The sequence below is a fragment of the Mirounga leonina genome, unplaced genomic scaffold (assembly GCF_011800145.1).
Source record: "Mirounga leonina isolate KUSES-001 unplaced genomic scaffold, KU_Mleo_1.0 Mir_53, whole genome shotgun sequence".
Taxonomy (NCBI): domain Eukaryota; kingdom Metazoa; phylum Chordata; class Mammalia; order Carnivora; family Phocidae; genus Mirounga; species Mirounga leonina.
Window position 1 is genome coordinate 56,653,294 of NW_023270807.1, and position 17,565 is coordinate 56,670,858.

Below are 17,565 nucleotides of genomic sequence, written 5' to 3' on the forward strand. Positions count from 1 at the left end.
TTTTTCAGAGAAATAGCAAGTGTATTAAAATTAAGAACAACACATTTTATTATATGTGTTAGAGAAACAACTGTATTCTCAGTAAAAATCATGCATTTTAGAAATGTTTTTTGCTTTTGATTAGGACGCGACTTTATACTTCTGAATAGGTTTCTTTTTTTTTTTTTTTTTAAGATTTTATTTGTTTATTTGACAGAGAGAGAGACAGCAAGAGAGGGAACACAAGCAGGGAGAGTGGGAGAGGGAGAAGCAGGCTCCCCGCTGAGCAGGAAGCCCAATGCAGGGCTCCATCCCAGGACCCTACAGAAGGCAGACGCTTAACGACTGAGCCACCCAGGTGCCCCTGAATAGGTTTCTGATATAAGAGTATACCTTTGAAGCAGTCTCCCAGAATTACATTCCCAGTAAGGAGTAATGGAACCCAAGTTAAGTTTTTTTCTCAAGAAACTTCAAGTTTTATTTTCAGGATGCCACGTTAAGTTTTTCAGTTGTTAAGGTAGCAAGTACTTATGGCTTTGTTGCTATAGAAATAAAATTTCAAAATTATTTACATTTCTTTCTCAATCCTGTGCCTGAAAAAAAGTAAAACATTTTGTGAGGTGTTTAATTAATTTAGATTCTTTTATATGATTCTTTTATGTATTTGGGTTTAGGTATTCATTAGTAGGGAGGAAATCAGTTGGTAGAGAATTGTTTCATTGAATGATTGAGATGAGTACATTTAATCTTAGAAGAAAATGCAACGATGAATTGTCAATATATTTTTTTTCTCAATTCAGTGATGTGCACTTACCTACATGCTAGTGTTTTTGAAATTAGGGTATGTCTTACTATGAATGTGAATGTTTAATGTTGTATTTTTATTTCCCAAAGGCAGTTATTAAATTAATGGTGCATTTTACACATGAATTGTATTTTAGAATTGAGAAATCACTGGAGATGTTTTCTGCGTCACCCAAGGAGGTAGAATTGATCTACAGGAAACAGGAGACACTGGATTTTTAATTCTTGAGATTGGGTAATGTTTTAGGCCTTAATTTTTTTCCCCCCAGTGGAGCCCAGCATAGTGTCCTGGAGGTAAATTGTTATGTAGATACCTGTTAAATAATGAATATACAAACACCAAAAATCAAGATACCAATTTAGCATAATCTTTTGGGTGGACATTGCTGTATCTGAGCTAATTGCTGAAAGGGCAAACAAAATGATTTAATACTATCCTTCCTGGGGTGAAGTCATAAAGGAGTCATAGCTGTAGGGCTGTTCCTAGCCTTAGGCAAGGGAGGAGGCTACCTGTAGAAGTTTCTCTGAATGTGCAAAAATAACGATCTTTCTGGGTATTATTTTTCTTATCTGTAGCATGGATAATCTCTAAAGTATCTTTCAAGTCCAAGATTCCATGACCCCTGTGATATCAACCCATGAAAAGCAGTAATTTCTAGGACTTAGGTATAATACAAGTGCCCGAGAATCTGATGTGATACTGTCATTTGACTATTAGCCATATTTAGGACACATTTTACTAATTCTGAACTCTTTATGCTTTGCTAAGGATAAACTATATTAAGGAAATATGAAATCCTTTATATAAGAAAGCCTTGAGAATACAAGCTACAAGCCAGAAGTAAATAAATATATAAGCATTATTCATTGATTTACATTAATTGGTCAAAATTTAAATGAGCTACCTAAAATTGAATAAGCATATAGTTATGATTGTAAGTAATGACAAATACCCAAGTATTAATTAGATATGGGAAACTGATCATCAACTTGTCTTGGAAGTAAACATGTACACATATTATGGGCAAAAATACAAAACAGAGAATCTCTATCAGATCACTTCAGCAAATTTACATCTGTGTGTGTGTTTGTGTGTGTGTATCCACTTATGTATAGAAAAACTGTATAAAGGCACAGAAATGAATTTAATAGCCACCCTTTTTATTTTGTACTTCGATTAAATGCTAACATTCTTTACAACCCTTAATACATATAAATTAAAACAAATCACTGACCAATTTACATATTGGAATTATTTGAGGCCTATTGGAAATGCTATTAGAAAAATGTCTTTTGGTTTAAAATCATTTATATCTTTAAATTCATAATATTTTCTGTATTAAAAAAGACAATGGAGGTAAACTCTTCAACTGTTTTTCAATTACCAAGTGACAACATCTGTGTATGACCCATGGTGTTGGGTCTTCAGATGTCAGGGTTACTCACTGAACCCTGACTATTGCACCTTAGGGAAGTGAGAAGGAAGGTCGCTGGACTGTAGCCATGACCCAGCTTCTTCTGACATTGTAAAGGAGCACCTAGGCTCTGGGTGTAGCTCTGTAGAGCTCAGTTACAGAACTAAAATATCTCAGATGTGACCTACATCAGTCTCATGTTGTTTATATGACCTTTAACCCAGATACGTGTTTATATATTACCTTGTTTCAAAATGGTCTTTAGAAGATCTAGAACCAAATGCATTGGGTTAAAAGTCATGTGTCTTGACAATTGAGATATAAAAAAATGGCCATTAGGTTGTTAAAAAAGCTGGTCTCTGACTCTTTTCTGTAAAGGGTAGATTAAAAATCAGTTTAAGACATCCATGGAGCAAGTGATTTTATGATTCACATGAAGGAAGTGGGTTTATAGATTTCATCCACAAACAAAATAACAGTGTTTACCTTTGTTGAAAATACAGGCTTTAGAAGCATTTCTTTCTTTTCTTTCTATACAAAGTGCATGTTTTATATAAGCCCAAAGAGGAAGAGATAGATATAATGAACATCTACAAATTTAAGGGGTATTACTTTTGTACCCTTGAACAAACACATACTGTACCTAAAGAGAGTGTATCTTGAGTGTATGCTTAACATCCTGAAGAATGCTATTATTAAAATGCAGATGCTGGTTTCTACAATTCATAAGCATGAGAACAAAGCTAATGCAAAATATACTTAAACCATCAACTAATTTCTTACAGATAATAATTATTTCCTTATGGGGCTGTCGAAGAAAGCAAAGCCCTCCACATTGTTGACTGTCTCCAGAATGATAGTTACAGTTTGCCAAAGTGGTGCTTTCAAAGGACAGAAACGGGCAGACCTGGATTTTAGCCCAGCTCTTATGTAGCTGTGCAGCATCAAGCTATCACTTAACCTTTCTGAGGCTAAGTAAATTGAGGTAATATGTACCTCATAGGTTTGTTACATATGATCTTACATATTGCATATGTTCAGTACATGGTAACTGTTATGCTAACAGGTGGAGCTGATTACCGAAGGCATTCGATTGGACCATATGAAATTTTATAGATAAAAAATGGACAAATTTCAGACCTCATTGTAAGGTGTTCCCCTCCTAGGAACCTTAAGAGCACTGTTGCAGTGAGCACAGTGTGGCCGGCAAGGCCAGATTCCTTGGTGAGTTTTCAGTTAATAGTCATGGATGGCCTTTTTATCAGTGACTAGTTTCTAATATGCTGAAATAACATCCACAACCATGGAGCTCAGGTATCTTAGACTATTCCATTCCTTACTCCCAATGCAGACAAATATTTTACATCTTACTAAAGTTAGCATATTAAACTCATTGCATTTGAATGGTTACACTTCCGTTCCATGCTACGAAGCGTCACAAGGACACAGAAGGATGGACACAAGCATACTGTTTAACCTGCGCTTTCTAATAATACCAATAACATAGACAAGTCTATCTAGACTTTTGGTGATTCATGTACTCTCCTAAAAGCTTGATTTCAAGATATTTTCTATATTGTTGATTTCCCTGTCAGTCACTCTCCTTTGCACTTGAGGCAAGCGTTTCCGGAAATTCCCACTCAGCACGATGTAGAGAAAAGGGTTAATGCTGCTGCTGGCATAGCTGAAACAGATGGAGAGATAATAGCCTACGTGGAAGGCCAGCGTGGGCTGCTCCATCTGTAAGTTCACCAGCTGTATCACGTGATAGGGGGCAGCGCTTAGGATAAAGACCGCCACCAGTATAAGCACCATCTTCGTCAGCTTCATCACTCTCTCCTTTGGAACACTGGTGTTGTAACTATAAAGGAAACATTAGGGTAGACAAACATAAACAACCATAGAAATTATGGGCAATGATTTTCTAGAACTTTCATCAACAGCGATGTAATGCAGTTACCATGTGCCCCCTGATATGTTGTGATGAGAAGAACTGATTTTCCCCCAAAACACATAACTACAGTCTAATTGTGATACAATATCAGACAAATCCGGATTGGGAACATTCTACAGGATACCTGACCAGTACTCCTTAATACCCTTGAGGTCATGAAAAATAAGGAAAGAGTGGGAAACTGTCATAGACCAGAGGAGACTGGGGAGACATGACAACTAAATACAATATGGTATTCTGCATTGAATCCTAGACCAGAAAGAGGACTTTAGTGGAAAAACTGGAGAAATCCAATAAGGGATAGAGTTTAGTTAGTAGTAATGTACTAATGCCATTTTCTTTGCTTTGACAAATGCATCATGGTAAGGTAGGATATTAATGGAGAAACAAAGTGAGGAGTATATAGGAACTCTCTCTACTGTTTATGCAACTTTTCTATTAATTTAAAATTATTCCAAAATAAAAAATATTTTAAACTTCCCAAGTTTTATCATGTTATATTATATTTAGACATTTAATAGAAATGTCCCAGGGACATAGTTGAAGCAGATGAATAAGCCTGAGGAATAATATAAAAAAAGCATGGCAACTGAAAGTCTATGTAAGGTAAAGATTCCTCTGCAGTTTATCACAGTAGGCACCATCATTCTTCTAAGTTCTTCCATTTTGAGGGATAACTGGCAGTATGAGTTCTGTTTCATAAGATGCTCTTTGCATTTCTGAGAAAAGTGCTGGGAACAAAGTGATCTGCTTTGGAGAACTGTCTTCAAAGGGCTCAAGCATCCTCTCCAGCTGTCAGTGTCTTAATATTTCATGTGATTCCATTTCAACTGTCTCACTAGCTCAGCTCCCTGTGATACATTTATTTTAGAGGCTAAGTTATTTTTCTATAACTGTGGCTGCTTCCCTTTCCCATTCTAAACAGACCACCCTTTAAGAATGCAATATTTCCAAAGAATTTCAAGAAGCTAAGTGAGAAAAAGTGTCATGGGTCAATAGAACACCTAAAATTTTGGTACCAGAGTTTGCCACGAATTTTTACTCATAGTCAAATTGATCACCCATTTGACTTCTAGGGGAGATGGTGGGTTATAAACTCACTGTATCCCATGGATACACCTACATAACACCCACATCAGTGTAAATAGCCTAGAAAATGACTCAAAGCCTGGCAGAACAGACTCTCCATAGTTAATCATAGAGAAGAGAGTATATCAAAAATGATTGGAAGGACAAAGAAGAACCAAACTGACATGTGAGACTGTCTTCAGGAGAGCAGAAAGCTGCATGCATGAATAAGGCAGAGGAGCAGACCCTACACCAGGTACCCCAGGCAGGGGGGATTTGAACTCAGAAGATGATTCTCCACATTTGGCTTTAAACCAGAGGGGCTTAACTTTACAAATGTTTACAATCAGTGAGGCTTAACACCTGGAACTTTAAAAATTAACAGGCTCAGCTCTGGGAGAGCCAAAGGGTGGTAGGAATTGAGTTCCCACCCTTAAGGAGACAGGCCAACAAACAGTTTCTTGGAGATATAGAATAGAAGCAGCAGTTTGAAAAATGCATGGGGCTTACTGGAAGATTTATTTACTAAGCTCAGAACATTTGCTGGAGGAGCAGAGATCATTAGGAGACTTCTCCAAGAATAAAAGAGCTGGTGGTGCCATTTCCCTCTCCTGCCCTCCAGCCTAGATAAATGGACACCTAGGGAACCAGCATGAACACTCTCTACCTGGTATGCTAACAGCGTGCCCCACCCCCCTGCTCTCCTCAGAACTGACCTCTCCAACCTCCCCTTGGCAGTCCTCAAAAGTGGCTACAGGTCCTCTCCCAGAGCACATCTATGCAAATTTTGCTAACCCTGTGTGCCCCAACCCCACATGCTGCGGATCTGCCTTCTCCAATATACTTTTGGCTGGAGCCCATTCAAAACACTGCCACAAGCTTGGCAGTGTGCAAACAGCACTGACAGTGGCCAGCAGCACTACAAAGTGACTCCTGCCCTGGGGAAAGGGGACGATAACCACACACACAAGTTCCACTGTGGCCCCAGCAGTGGGCTAGGGGCAGACATCTCTGGTCTGACTGCAGGCCCCACCCACCAATGAAAGCTTCTCAGGGGACAACACAGGGAGAGTGCCCTCCAGTTCAATGTGACTGCAACTCTGGCAGATGCCTGGTTTGACCCAACTCAAGCCCAAGGCAGCCCCATACTGATCCGTTAACAACACAGGAACCAAACCCTGCCCATAGCAGGCAGAGAGAGCCATTGCAGATGACTGGACTGAAAGCAAATGCAGTTCAGCCATAATAGTAAGGCACATGCAACACATATAGGAGACACCCCTGAAGTGCCAGGTTCTGGTGAACAGGGAACATTGCACTGCAGAGCACTATAGGACCTCTTCTTCATAAGGCCACTACTTTCAAGAGCAGAAGATGTAGCTGACTTTCCTAACACATAGAAACAGACACAGAGTTAGATAAGATGAGGATCAGAGGAATGGGCCCCAGATGAAAGAACAGGACAAAATCACAGCAAGAGAGCCAATGAAATGGAGATGAGCAATATGCCTGATAGAGAATTTAAGGTAATGGTCATAAAGATACTCACTGGACTTGAGAAATTACTGAAAGTAAAAATACACTAGGGGGAATTAATAGTAGAATAGAGGTATGTGTGCTGGCAAAGTGAGCACAAAATAGTAAAACAGAGGAACCAGAAGAATGGATCAGAGACCTAGAAGACAGAATAATGGGAAGCAATCAAGCTGAACAGGAGAGAAAAAATAAAATAAAAAATGAGAATAGATTAAGAGAACTCAGCAACACAATCAAGCATAATAATATTTGCATCACAGGGATTCCAGAAGGAGAAGAGAGAGAAAAGGGGGCAGAAAATTTATTTGAAGAAATAATAGCTGAAAACTTCCCTAATTGGAGGAAGGAAAAAGACTTTCAGATCCAGGAGGCACAGAGAGCTCCCAATAAAACCAACCCAAGGAGATACACAGCAAGACACATAATAATTAGAATGGCAAAAAACAGTGATAAAGTGAGAATTTTAAAAGCAGCAAGAGAAAAGAAAACATTTACATATAAGGGAAACCCCATAAGACTTTGAGTTGATTTTGCAGGCAAGAAGAGAGTGTCACGATATAGTCAAAATGCTGAAAGAAAAAAAAAAAAAAAACAAAACCCTGCAACCAAGAATGCTCTATTAAGCAAGGCTATCATTCAGAATAGAAGGAGAGATAAAGAGTTCCCTAGACAAATAAAAGTTAAAGAAATTCATCACCTCTAAACCAACCTCACAAGAAATATTAAAGGGGATTCTCTGAGTGGAAAGGAAAGACCATAAGCAGGAGTAAGAAAAGTAGAAAGCACAAAAGCAGAAAAAATAAGTATATCTATAAAAATCAGCCTGGGAATTCACAAAATAAAAGGATGTAAAGTTTAACACCATATACCTAAAATATTGGGGGTAAGGAAGTAAAAATTTAGTGCTTTTAGATCTAGGGTTCAAACTTGAGAGACCATCAACTTAATACAGACTGCTATATGCATAAAATGTTAAATATAACATAATGATGACCACAAATCAAAAACCAGTAATAGATATGCAAAATATAAAGAGAAGAACCCAGGTATATCACCAAAGAAAGCCATCAAACCATGAGAGAAGAGGGTAAGAGAAGAAAGGAACAAAGAAGAACTACAAAAACAACCATAAAATAATTTAAAATATGACAATAAGTACATACCTATCAATAATTACTTTTAATGTAAACGGACTAAATGCTCCAAATATAGGGTGACTGAATGGATAAACAAGTAAGACCCATCTATATGTTGCATACCAGAGACTCATTTCATTCCTAAAGACACATGCAATTTGAAAGTGAATGGATAGAAAACATTTATCATGCAAATGGAAGTAAAGAAAAAGCTGGGGTAGCATTACTTATATTGGACAAAATAGACTTAAAAAAAGAGACCATGCAAGAGACAAAGGATACTACATAGTCATATAGGGAACAATCCAACAAGAACATATTACAATTGTAAATATTTATGGAACCAATATGGGAACACCCCAATACATAAAGCAGCTATAAACAAAAATGAAGGAAGTAATTGATAGTGATAAACTAATAGTAGGGGACTTTAACACTCCACTTATATCAATGGATAGATCAGATAGAAAATCAACAAGGAAACAGTAGCTTTGAATGATACATTGGACCAGACAGACCCAACAGATGTATTCAGAACATTCCATTTTAAAAGAGTGGAATACACATTCTTTCAAGTGCACATGGAACATTCTCCAGAATAGATCACATGTTAGGCCACAAAACAAGTCTTAACAAATTAAAGAAGATCAAAGTCATATCATGCATGCTTTTCTGACCATATGCGATGAAACTAGAAATCAACCACAAGAAAAAATCTAGAAAGAACACAAATACATGGATGTTAAATAACATGCTACTAAATAATGAGTGAGTCAATCAAGAAATCAAAGAGGAAATAAAAAAATATGGACACAAATGAAAATGATAACATAATGGTCCCAAATCCTTGGGATGCAGTAAAAGCTGTTCTCTGAGGGAAGTTTATAGCAATATAGGCTTACCTCAATAAGCAAAAAAAAAAAAAAAAAAAAAAAAAATCTCAAATAAACATCCTACTTTTATACATAAAGAGCTAAAACAAGAACAAACAAAACCCAAAATCAATAGAAGGAAAGAAATAGTAAATATTAGAGCAGAATAAATGAAACAGAAACAAAAAACCACAATAGAACAGATCAATGAAACCAGGAACTGGTTCTGTGGAGATCAACAAAATTGATAAAATGTTAGCTAGACTCATTTTTTAAAAAAAGGACTCAAATAAAATCAGAAAGAGAAGAAATAACAACCAACACTACAGAAATTGAAAGGATCATAAGACAATATTATGAAAAATTATATGCCAACAAATTAGACAATCTATAAGAAATGAATAAATTCCTAGAAACATATAATTTCTCAAAACTTAATCAGGAAGAAATAGAAAATTTGAATGGACTGATTACCAGCAATGAAATTGAATTAGTATCAAAAAACTCCCAACAAACAGAAGTCCAGACCAGATGGCTTCACAGGTGAATTGTGCCAAACATTTAAAGAAGAGCTAATATCTATTCTCAACCTATTCCAAAAAATAGAAGAGGAAGGAAAGCTTCCAGATTCATTCTCTGAGGTCAGCATTACCCTGATACCAAAACCAGATAGAGACACTACAAAAAAAAGAGAATTGTAGGTCAATATCTCTGATGAACATAGATGCAAAAATCCTCAACAAAAATTAGCAAACTGACTCCAACAATACATTAAAATCATTCACCACAATTAAGTGGGATTATTCCTGGGATGCAAGGTGGTTCAATATTCACAAATCAATCAATATGATACATCATATTAATAAGAGAAAGGATAAAAACCATACGACCATTTCAGAAGATGTAGGAAAAGCATTTTGCAAAGTACAACACCCATTCATGATAAAAACCCTCAACAAAATAGTTTAGAGGGAAGGTCCCTCAACATCATAAAGGCCATATATGAAAAACCCAAAGCTAACATCATACTCAGTGAGGAAAACTGAGAGCTTCCCCTCTAAGATCAGGAACATGGCAAGGATGTTCTCTTTCACTACTTTTATTCAACATAGTACTGGAATTCTTAGCTACAGCAATCGGACAGCAAAGAGAAATAAAAGACATCTAAATTGAAAAGAAGCAAAACTTTCACTATTATGCAGATACATGATACTATATTTAGAAAACCCTGAAGACTCCACTAAAAATATCTACTAGAACTGATAAGTGAATTTAGTAAGGTCGTGGGATACAAATAAATATACAGAAATCTATTGCATTGGTATACACTGGTAATGAGTAGCTAGAAAGAGAAATTGAGGTAACAGTCCCATTTACAACTGCAGCAAAAATAATAAAATGCCTAGGAATAAACTTAACCAAGCAGGTAAAAGATCTGTACTCTGAAAACAATAAAACATTGATGAAAGAAATTGAAAATACGACAAACAGATGGAAAGATATTTCATGCTCATGGAATGGGAAAACAAATATTGTTAAAATGTCCATACTACCCAAAGCAATCTACAGATTTAATGCAGTCCCTATCAAGATACCAACAGCATTTTTTTCACAAAACTAGGACAAATAATCCTAAAATTTGTATGGAAACACAAAAGGCCCTGAATAGCCAAAGCAATCTTAGAAGAACAATCCTGGAGGTATCAATTCCAGATTTCAAGACATACTACAGAGATGTAGTAATCAAAACAGTCTCGTACTGGCACAAAAAATAGACACATACATCAATGGAACAGAATAGAGTGCCCAAAAATAAACCCACAATTATATATATGGTCAATTAATCTTTGACAAAAGAGGCAAGAATGTGCAATGGGAAAAAGACATTCTTTTCAACAAATGGTGTTGGGAAACTGGACAACTACATACAAAAGAATGAATCTGGACCACTTTCTCATACCATGAGCAAAAATAAACTCAGAATGGATGAAGGACCTAAATGTGAGACCTGAATCCATAAAAATCCCAGAAGAGAGCACAGGCAGTAATTTCTCTGACATCAGCCATGGCAACATTTTTCTAGATAGGTCTTCTGAGGCAGGGGAAACAAAAGCAAAAATAAACTATTGGGACTACATTAAAATAAAAAGCTTCTTCACAACAAAGGAAACTATCAACAAAACAAAAAGACAACCTATTAAATGGGAGAAGGTATTTGCAAATGACATACCTGATAAAGGGTTAGTACCCAAAATATATAAAGTACTTACACAACTCACCACCAAAAAACCAAATACTCCAGTTCAAAAATGGGCAGAAGATAGGAACAGATATTTCTCCACAGAAGACATACAGATGGTCAACAGACATGAAAAGATGCTCAACATCACTCATCATCAGGGAAGTGCATTTCAAAACCACAATGAGATACTACCTCATACATATCAGAATGGCTAAAATTAAAAAAAAGAAAAAACAGGTGTTGGTGAGGTTGTGGAGAAAGAGGAACGCTCTTGCACTGTTGGAGGGAATGCAAACTGGTGCAGCCACTGTGGAAACAGTATGGAGGTTCCTTAAAAAATTAAAAATAGAATTACCATATGATCCAGTAATGCACCAGTGGGTATTTACCCCCCAAAATACAAAAACACTAATTTGAAAAAAATATATGTAACCCTGTGTTTATTGCAGCATTATTTACAATAGCCAAGATATGGAAGCAACTGCAGTGTCCATTGATAGACAACAATAAAGAATGTGTGATATATACATATGATGGAATATTACTCAGCCATAAAAAAGAATAAAATCTTGCCATTTGCAACAACATGGATTGAGCCAGAGAGTATAATGCTGAGGGAATTAAGTCAATCAGAGAAAGACAAGTACCATATGATTTCACACATATGTGGAAGAAACAAAACAAATGAAGAAAGCAAAAAAAGAGACGAATAAAAAAATAGACTCTTAAAAATAGAGAAGAAACTAGTGGTTGGCAGAGGGGATGTGGGTGGGGGGGTGGTTGAAATAGGTGAAGGGGATTAAGAGGGGATTAATTAAGAGGGGGTTATGTGTGGGAAATCTAGTGATCTTGTCTGTCCAAAGCAAATACAGTAATTTGTTGTAAGGACAAATTTTAATAATATTTTTAAAATCCAACATATTATGTATTCACTGACTCACTCACTTGAACAACTTGGTATGGATAATTTCAAGTAGAAAATAATTTTTTTATTTTTTATTTTTAAAGATTTTATTTATTTATTTGACAGAGAGAGACACAGCAAGAGAGGGAGCACAACTAGAGGGAACACAAGGAGAGGGAGAAGTGGGCTTCCTGCGGAGCAGGGAGCCTGATGCGGGGCTCGATCCCAGGACCCTGGGATCATGACCTGAGCCGAAGGCAGATGCTTAACGACTGAGCCACCCAGGCGCCCCTAGAAAATAATTTTTTAAAAAGATTTATTTATTTATGTGTAGAGAGAAACAGGATGTGCACATGGGAGGGAGGGACAGAGAGGGAGAGGGAGAGAATCCTCAGCAGGCCCTTCCCAACCCCCTACCCCTCAACTGAGTGTGGAGCATAGGCAGGGTTCCATCTCAGGACCCTGAGACCATGAGCTGAGCCAAAGTCAAGAGTCAGATGCTTCACCGACTTAGCCACCAAGGCCCCCCCTAGAAAATAATTTAGATTTATTCATAAGAGTTTTAGAGACAAATATCTTTAAAGGTTCTTCCCAAGTCTATTGTCTTAGGGTAAGTCTCCGGTTTTATTTAGTCCTAATCAATCTTGTCCTAAGTATTCAAATATTAATGAGATCCCTATCCTCCAAATTAAAAATTTAAAACACAAAAATTAGAAAGTTATACATGGCATCTAAGATATTTACATATGTACACAACTCTGCAAAGTGTACAAATAAAACATTTAAATAACATTATTGATGACAAATATAAAAGTATTCTTTAAATAGTATCTTGAGTTCTGTTTACATTTTTATGAAACCGTTTCATCAGTGATTGCAACATTTATCACTGAGAGATCCTCAAATAGCTGCTTCAGAACATGTCCTGTTTTCACAAATTGCTCAGGTAGACATTAATGCCCATATGTCTAAATGTGGTATGTTTCAAGTGATTGTTGTTTAAAATTCTGTTGTAGATGTCTTAGGATCTCTGAATTGTTCTTTCAACAAATAAAGCAAGATACGGTAAGCACTTACCATCTGGCATCCTTATTCTGTTGATACATCTCCCAAGTATAGCATAAAATTAAAATATAGCACACCAAAATCAAAGGCAAAGGGAAAAAAAAAGTTGTTATCGTCAAATAAAGTGTATACCTGTAAAATGAGAGAGAGAGAGAAGACATGACTATCATATCCACAATGCCAGGAACTTTTACAGTTTATGAGGCATGATTCTCTAATTTTTCAGGGCCCAGGATAAAAGTTCTTGGAAAAGTTAAGGATCTTTGCTGCTTTTACATAGAGAAAAATAAAATAAGATAAAAACAGAGAGGGGGGCAAACCATAAGAGACTCTTAACTATAGGGAACAAACTGAGGGTTGCTGGAGGGGAGGTGGGTGGAGGGATGGAGTAACTGGGTGATGGGCATTAAGGAGGGCACTTGATGTAATGAACACTGGGTGTTATTATGCAAGTAATGAATCACTAAATTCTAGCCCTGAAACTAATACTACATTATATGTTAACTAACTTAAATTTAAATAAAATCTTGAAAGAAAAAAAAGAAAAGAAACTGCAAAAAAAAAAAAAAAAAAGTCTTGCTCTTCATTGTTTGCTAGCAACAGAGCTTATCTCTTCTCTAGCCAAGCCTGAGGCTACTGAGTATGAACAGGTGAGATATGTATTACCATTATCTTTTAGTGTTATTAACAACAATATGGAATAGCAGGTAGCATTTATTATATAATAGGCACTGATCTGAGTACTTTACATACTTCAGTCCACTGAATCTCTGCAATCCCATGAGTACAATTGCCATTAATATTCTCATGTTACAGAAGAACAAACTAAGGCACAGTGGGGTTAAGTGGCTTGCCCACGGTTATTCAGCTAGTAATGAGCAGAAGTGGGATTTGAACCCAGACAGACAGTTCAGCTGCACAACCCACACTTGTAATCAGTGCTCCAGATGGCCTTTCAAAGGGCCTGTTGTGAAATGAGCCTGTCTTTTCCTTGGTGCTCCCCCAGGGGAAATTCTCAGGTAAGCCAACTCCATTTCTGCACAGATGCCAGGTGTCTTCCTTCCTGGAAGAACCTTGGCGTTGGTGGAAGAAGGCAGCCCACGTTGGGTGGGTGTAGACAGGGTGGCAGGAAGAGAGAGCACCTGGGACTAGAGGGACTCTGAAAGCCACACAGTGGTTCCAGTCTCAGTTCCCCATGAGAACTTAATTCTGGGAAGATCAACAGAGGCTAGAACCTCAGAATATCCTTTATGATAACCAACCAAAAATAGCAGAAGCAGATGCTGGTGCAAAACAGTGAAGCATTGTTATTTCTTTGACACAGGCTGAAGTTCTACAGTCATCTCAGGTTGGGCTCCTCTTTAAGATACATTGGGGTCCATAGTAATGTATCGGCCACCAGCGATTAAATATCATTTCACCTTTAGATTGGCAGATGGTTTTTATCTGTGAGTGCAGCCAGTGCTGGTGGGAGAAATAATGAATAAACAATTAATCCTATTGATGTTGCGGTCCTCTGGAGATTTTCATTACTGGATTTGTAGCCTTGCAAGGGCCTCTACCTCCATCCCTCTTGGGCTGTGACTACATGATGCAGAAATGACTCATCTATTTAACAAGTGGTGGATGGGAAAAAGGAATCTTCCAGATTGACTTGAGATAATGTATGCAAAAAGCACCTAGCACAATACATGGCCCTTAGTAGGCCATCAAAAAATTTTAGTCATGGACTTCAATGCTGTGTTCAAAATTTCAAATAGAATTTTTGACTTAATTTTTCCTTTCAAATTAAAATGTGAGAAATCCCTGTGTTGGCTTCTGTATTAGTTACTGAGAGCTGCTGTAACAAAATACCACAAACCCGATGGCTTGAAACAACAGAAATTTATTGTGTCCATTCTGGTGATAGAAGTCTGAAAATAAGGTTGTTGTCAGGGTTGGCTCCTTTCGGATGCTCTGAGGGAGAATCTGCTCCATGCCTTTCTCCTCGCCTCTGCTGGTTTCTGGCAAAACCTTGCTGTTACTTTGCTTGTAGATGCATCACCCCAGTCCCTGCCTCTGTCTTCACAGGCTTTCTCCCTGTGTGTCCCTTCAAATCTTGCTCTCCTCTTGAGGACACCAATCCCTGGATTGGGGGCCGGCTCTAATCCAGCAGGACCTCGTTTAACTTGATGATGTCTGCAAAGACCCTATTTCTAAATAAGGTCACATTCACAGGTACTGAGGATTAGGACTTGAATATGGGGGGAAACACCATTCAACCACACTCCAGTGGCATACCAATGAGGTCTGAGTCTCAGTAACTCCTAGACAATTTTGGAAATTTTGCTCCTCCCTTGATTTTTGCATTCCTGCTGTGTCTGGTTGCCATGGATCTTTAAAATCCATATTTAAATATATTTGTGTCCATTGAGGCTACATAATTAAACTCCATATCTTTTTCTAAAGGTTACCCTCCTCTTAAAAGCAAGCTACCAACCTGATTGTGGAAAGCGGAAAAGTAAGTGGGAGACTGCCCCTTAGAGGATCCCCAAGGACACTCTCCGCGGCTGCTCACATGTTGACAAGGAGGATGAAGCACTTCACAACTTAATTCAACTCTATTTTTCTTAAGTTTTAACAACCTACCGGAGTACATCGTCAGGGGATGTTAAATCAAAAGCACAACTCTCCACGCCGTCTTTAAATTTGATGACCTTCGAGTAGACCCAGACAGGCAAAGCCAGAATGAAGGAAGCTGCCCAAAGGCCCAAATTGATGCGGATGGTCTTGTACCTCGTTCTCCAGCTTGTAAGTCGAAATGGCTGGACGAGAGCCAAGTACCTGCAAAGCCAGTTAAAAGGGGTTTGGGAACAATCAATAAAAGCACTGAGCTCCAAGGATGAAAGGTTCATGACAAGAGTAAATTATTAGTATTATTATCCTCCCTGAAGCACCCCTCCAGCAGGTAAAAGAAAGTTATATTTTTTAAGAGCTGGCTGGTACCTGCAGAGAAAACAACTCTTGACCCCGCAAGTCTGAATAAACCGCTCACTGAAATAGCTGTCATTTCCATGAACACACTGATAATGGTGAAATTCAGCCCTGTGCAAACTCTCTCTTTACGAAGGTGCTTCCTATATAGGCTAGGCTCTGGAAAACGTGGTCTCTGAGTTGGGGTTTCCTCCAGGAGGGAGAGGCTCTCTTTCCAGTAGGATTTACTGCCATGGAGGCAGGAAGGAGGCGAGTGCTCTGGCTGGTAGGAGAGTCTGCTGGCAGGATGAGGCTCTGGCCCACTGGGACAGACATTTTGCCCAGATGGCTTTCCAGTGGGGGCGCCAGGCTCCTGGAGGTTCAGTTCACAGAAATCACAGTGAGGATACACAAACGTGACTGGTACAGACGATGCAAATTCCTCAGGGAACTCAGGCTGGAGGCCAGAGAGGGGAAATGGGCTAATTTCAGAGGGAGAGGGGTTTTCTTTCTTCTCTTTATTCTATTTCTGATTCAGAAAAAAAGGATAATCATTAATTAAACTTGAAGTCCTGACATACCAAATATATTTGGTTCTCTAGAAAATCCAAGAAGAATTTTTCAGAGCCAACTGAAAGCTAAAGAGCCTAGACCCAGAAGGAAGAGTATTTGTGAAAGCGCACTTTTGCTGGAGGTGCGGGTGTTGGAAGGCAGCGTTTGCAGACATTAAATTAATGTAAAATATGTTTTGATGGTCATTGAATTTTTGTAGAGCTACTTAAGGAAGATTTATAAAAATAAAAAATTTCCTATCCCCTGTTCTTTCAATTTTGCATAAGAGGCAGGACTTTTTAAGGGAAAACTTAGTTAAGGGACCCTTTGGCACGCAGGGAGATTCTTGCAGCCCAGGGCACCCCAGCTGCTCCTCCTCCTGAATACTGCACTTTCATCACCTGCGGCTAAGGAGAGAAGGACCCCTCCCCACCCCTCCTGCCCCTGCTGGGGAAGGGGATGGGGTAGTGATTGCACAGCAGCCCAGCCATCATTCTGTCTGGGATTAAAGGATGATGGAGTCATGGGATCAATAGATTAGCGAATCTTCTCTGATTATATCCTCACCCCAACATCCTCCTTCCCCCAGCTGAAAACCCCTCACCGGTTTTCCATCGCCTTTTGGATAAAATTCAAAATTCTTACCATTGCTTTTGCAAAGTCTTTCTCCACCTGGCCCTGCCTGCCACTTAGGCTGTAGTTTGTGTCAGTCTTTCTCTGGCCTTCCTTCAAGCTCCTTTCCCTTTTGGGGCCAGGTGCATGCTGTCCTACCTGCCTGGCAGAATCTCCCTCTAATTCCTCCTGCTCTTCCTTTGAGTTTCTATCTAACAGTCTGTGTCTCAGCGAAGCTTCCCCTGACCACTCACTCTATACAAGGGCTCATGACTATACATGCAGATCGTAGGGGAACTCTCCTTTTCCTTCCTAATATGTATCATTGTGTGGCAATACACATTCACCTGTGTGACTTTTCACTTAATGTCTGTCTACATCTCAGGAGTGAAAACCCCACAAAGGCAGAAACCTTGACTATTAGTTTAATGTTCTTTTATCTCCTGTATCCAGCATAGTTCCTGGCCTATGGCC

General features: G+C 38.4%; 1 protein-coding gene across 1 annotated transcript in view; it reads right to left on the minus strand.

Annotated features, from left to right (window-relative positions):
- Positions 1-1,912: 1,912 nt before the first annotated feature.
- The window catches only part of MCHR2 (melanin concentrating hormone receptor 2), a 61,447-nt gene continuing 45,794 nt past the window's right edge, over positions 1,913-17,565 (minus strand). The window contains exons 6-8 of the mRNA XM_034991605.1: positions 15,604-15,798; positions 12,988-13,107; positions 1,913-4,059 (exon numbers count right to left, since the gene is read on the minus strand). Of these exons, the coding sequence (XP_034847496.1) occupies positions 3,744-4,059; positions 12,988-13,107; positions 15,604-15,798 (631 nt within the window). The 3' untranslated portion in view covers positions 1,913-3,743. The remainder of the gene's footprint in view (positions 4,060-12,987; positions 13,108-15,603; positions 15,799-17,565) is intronic.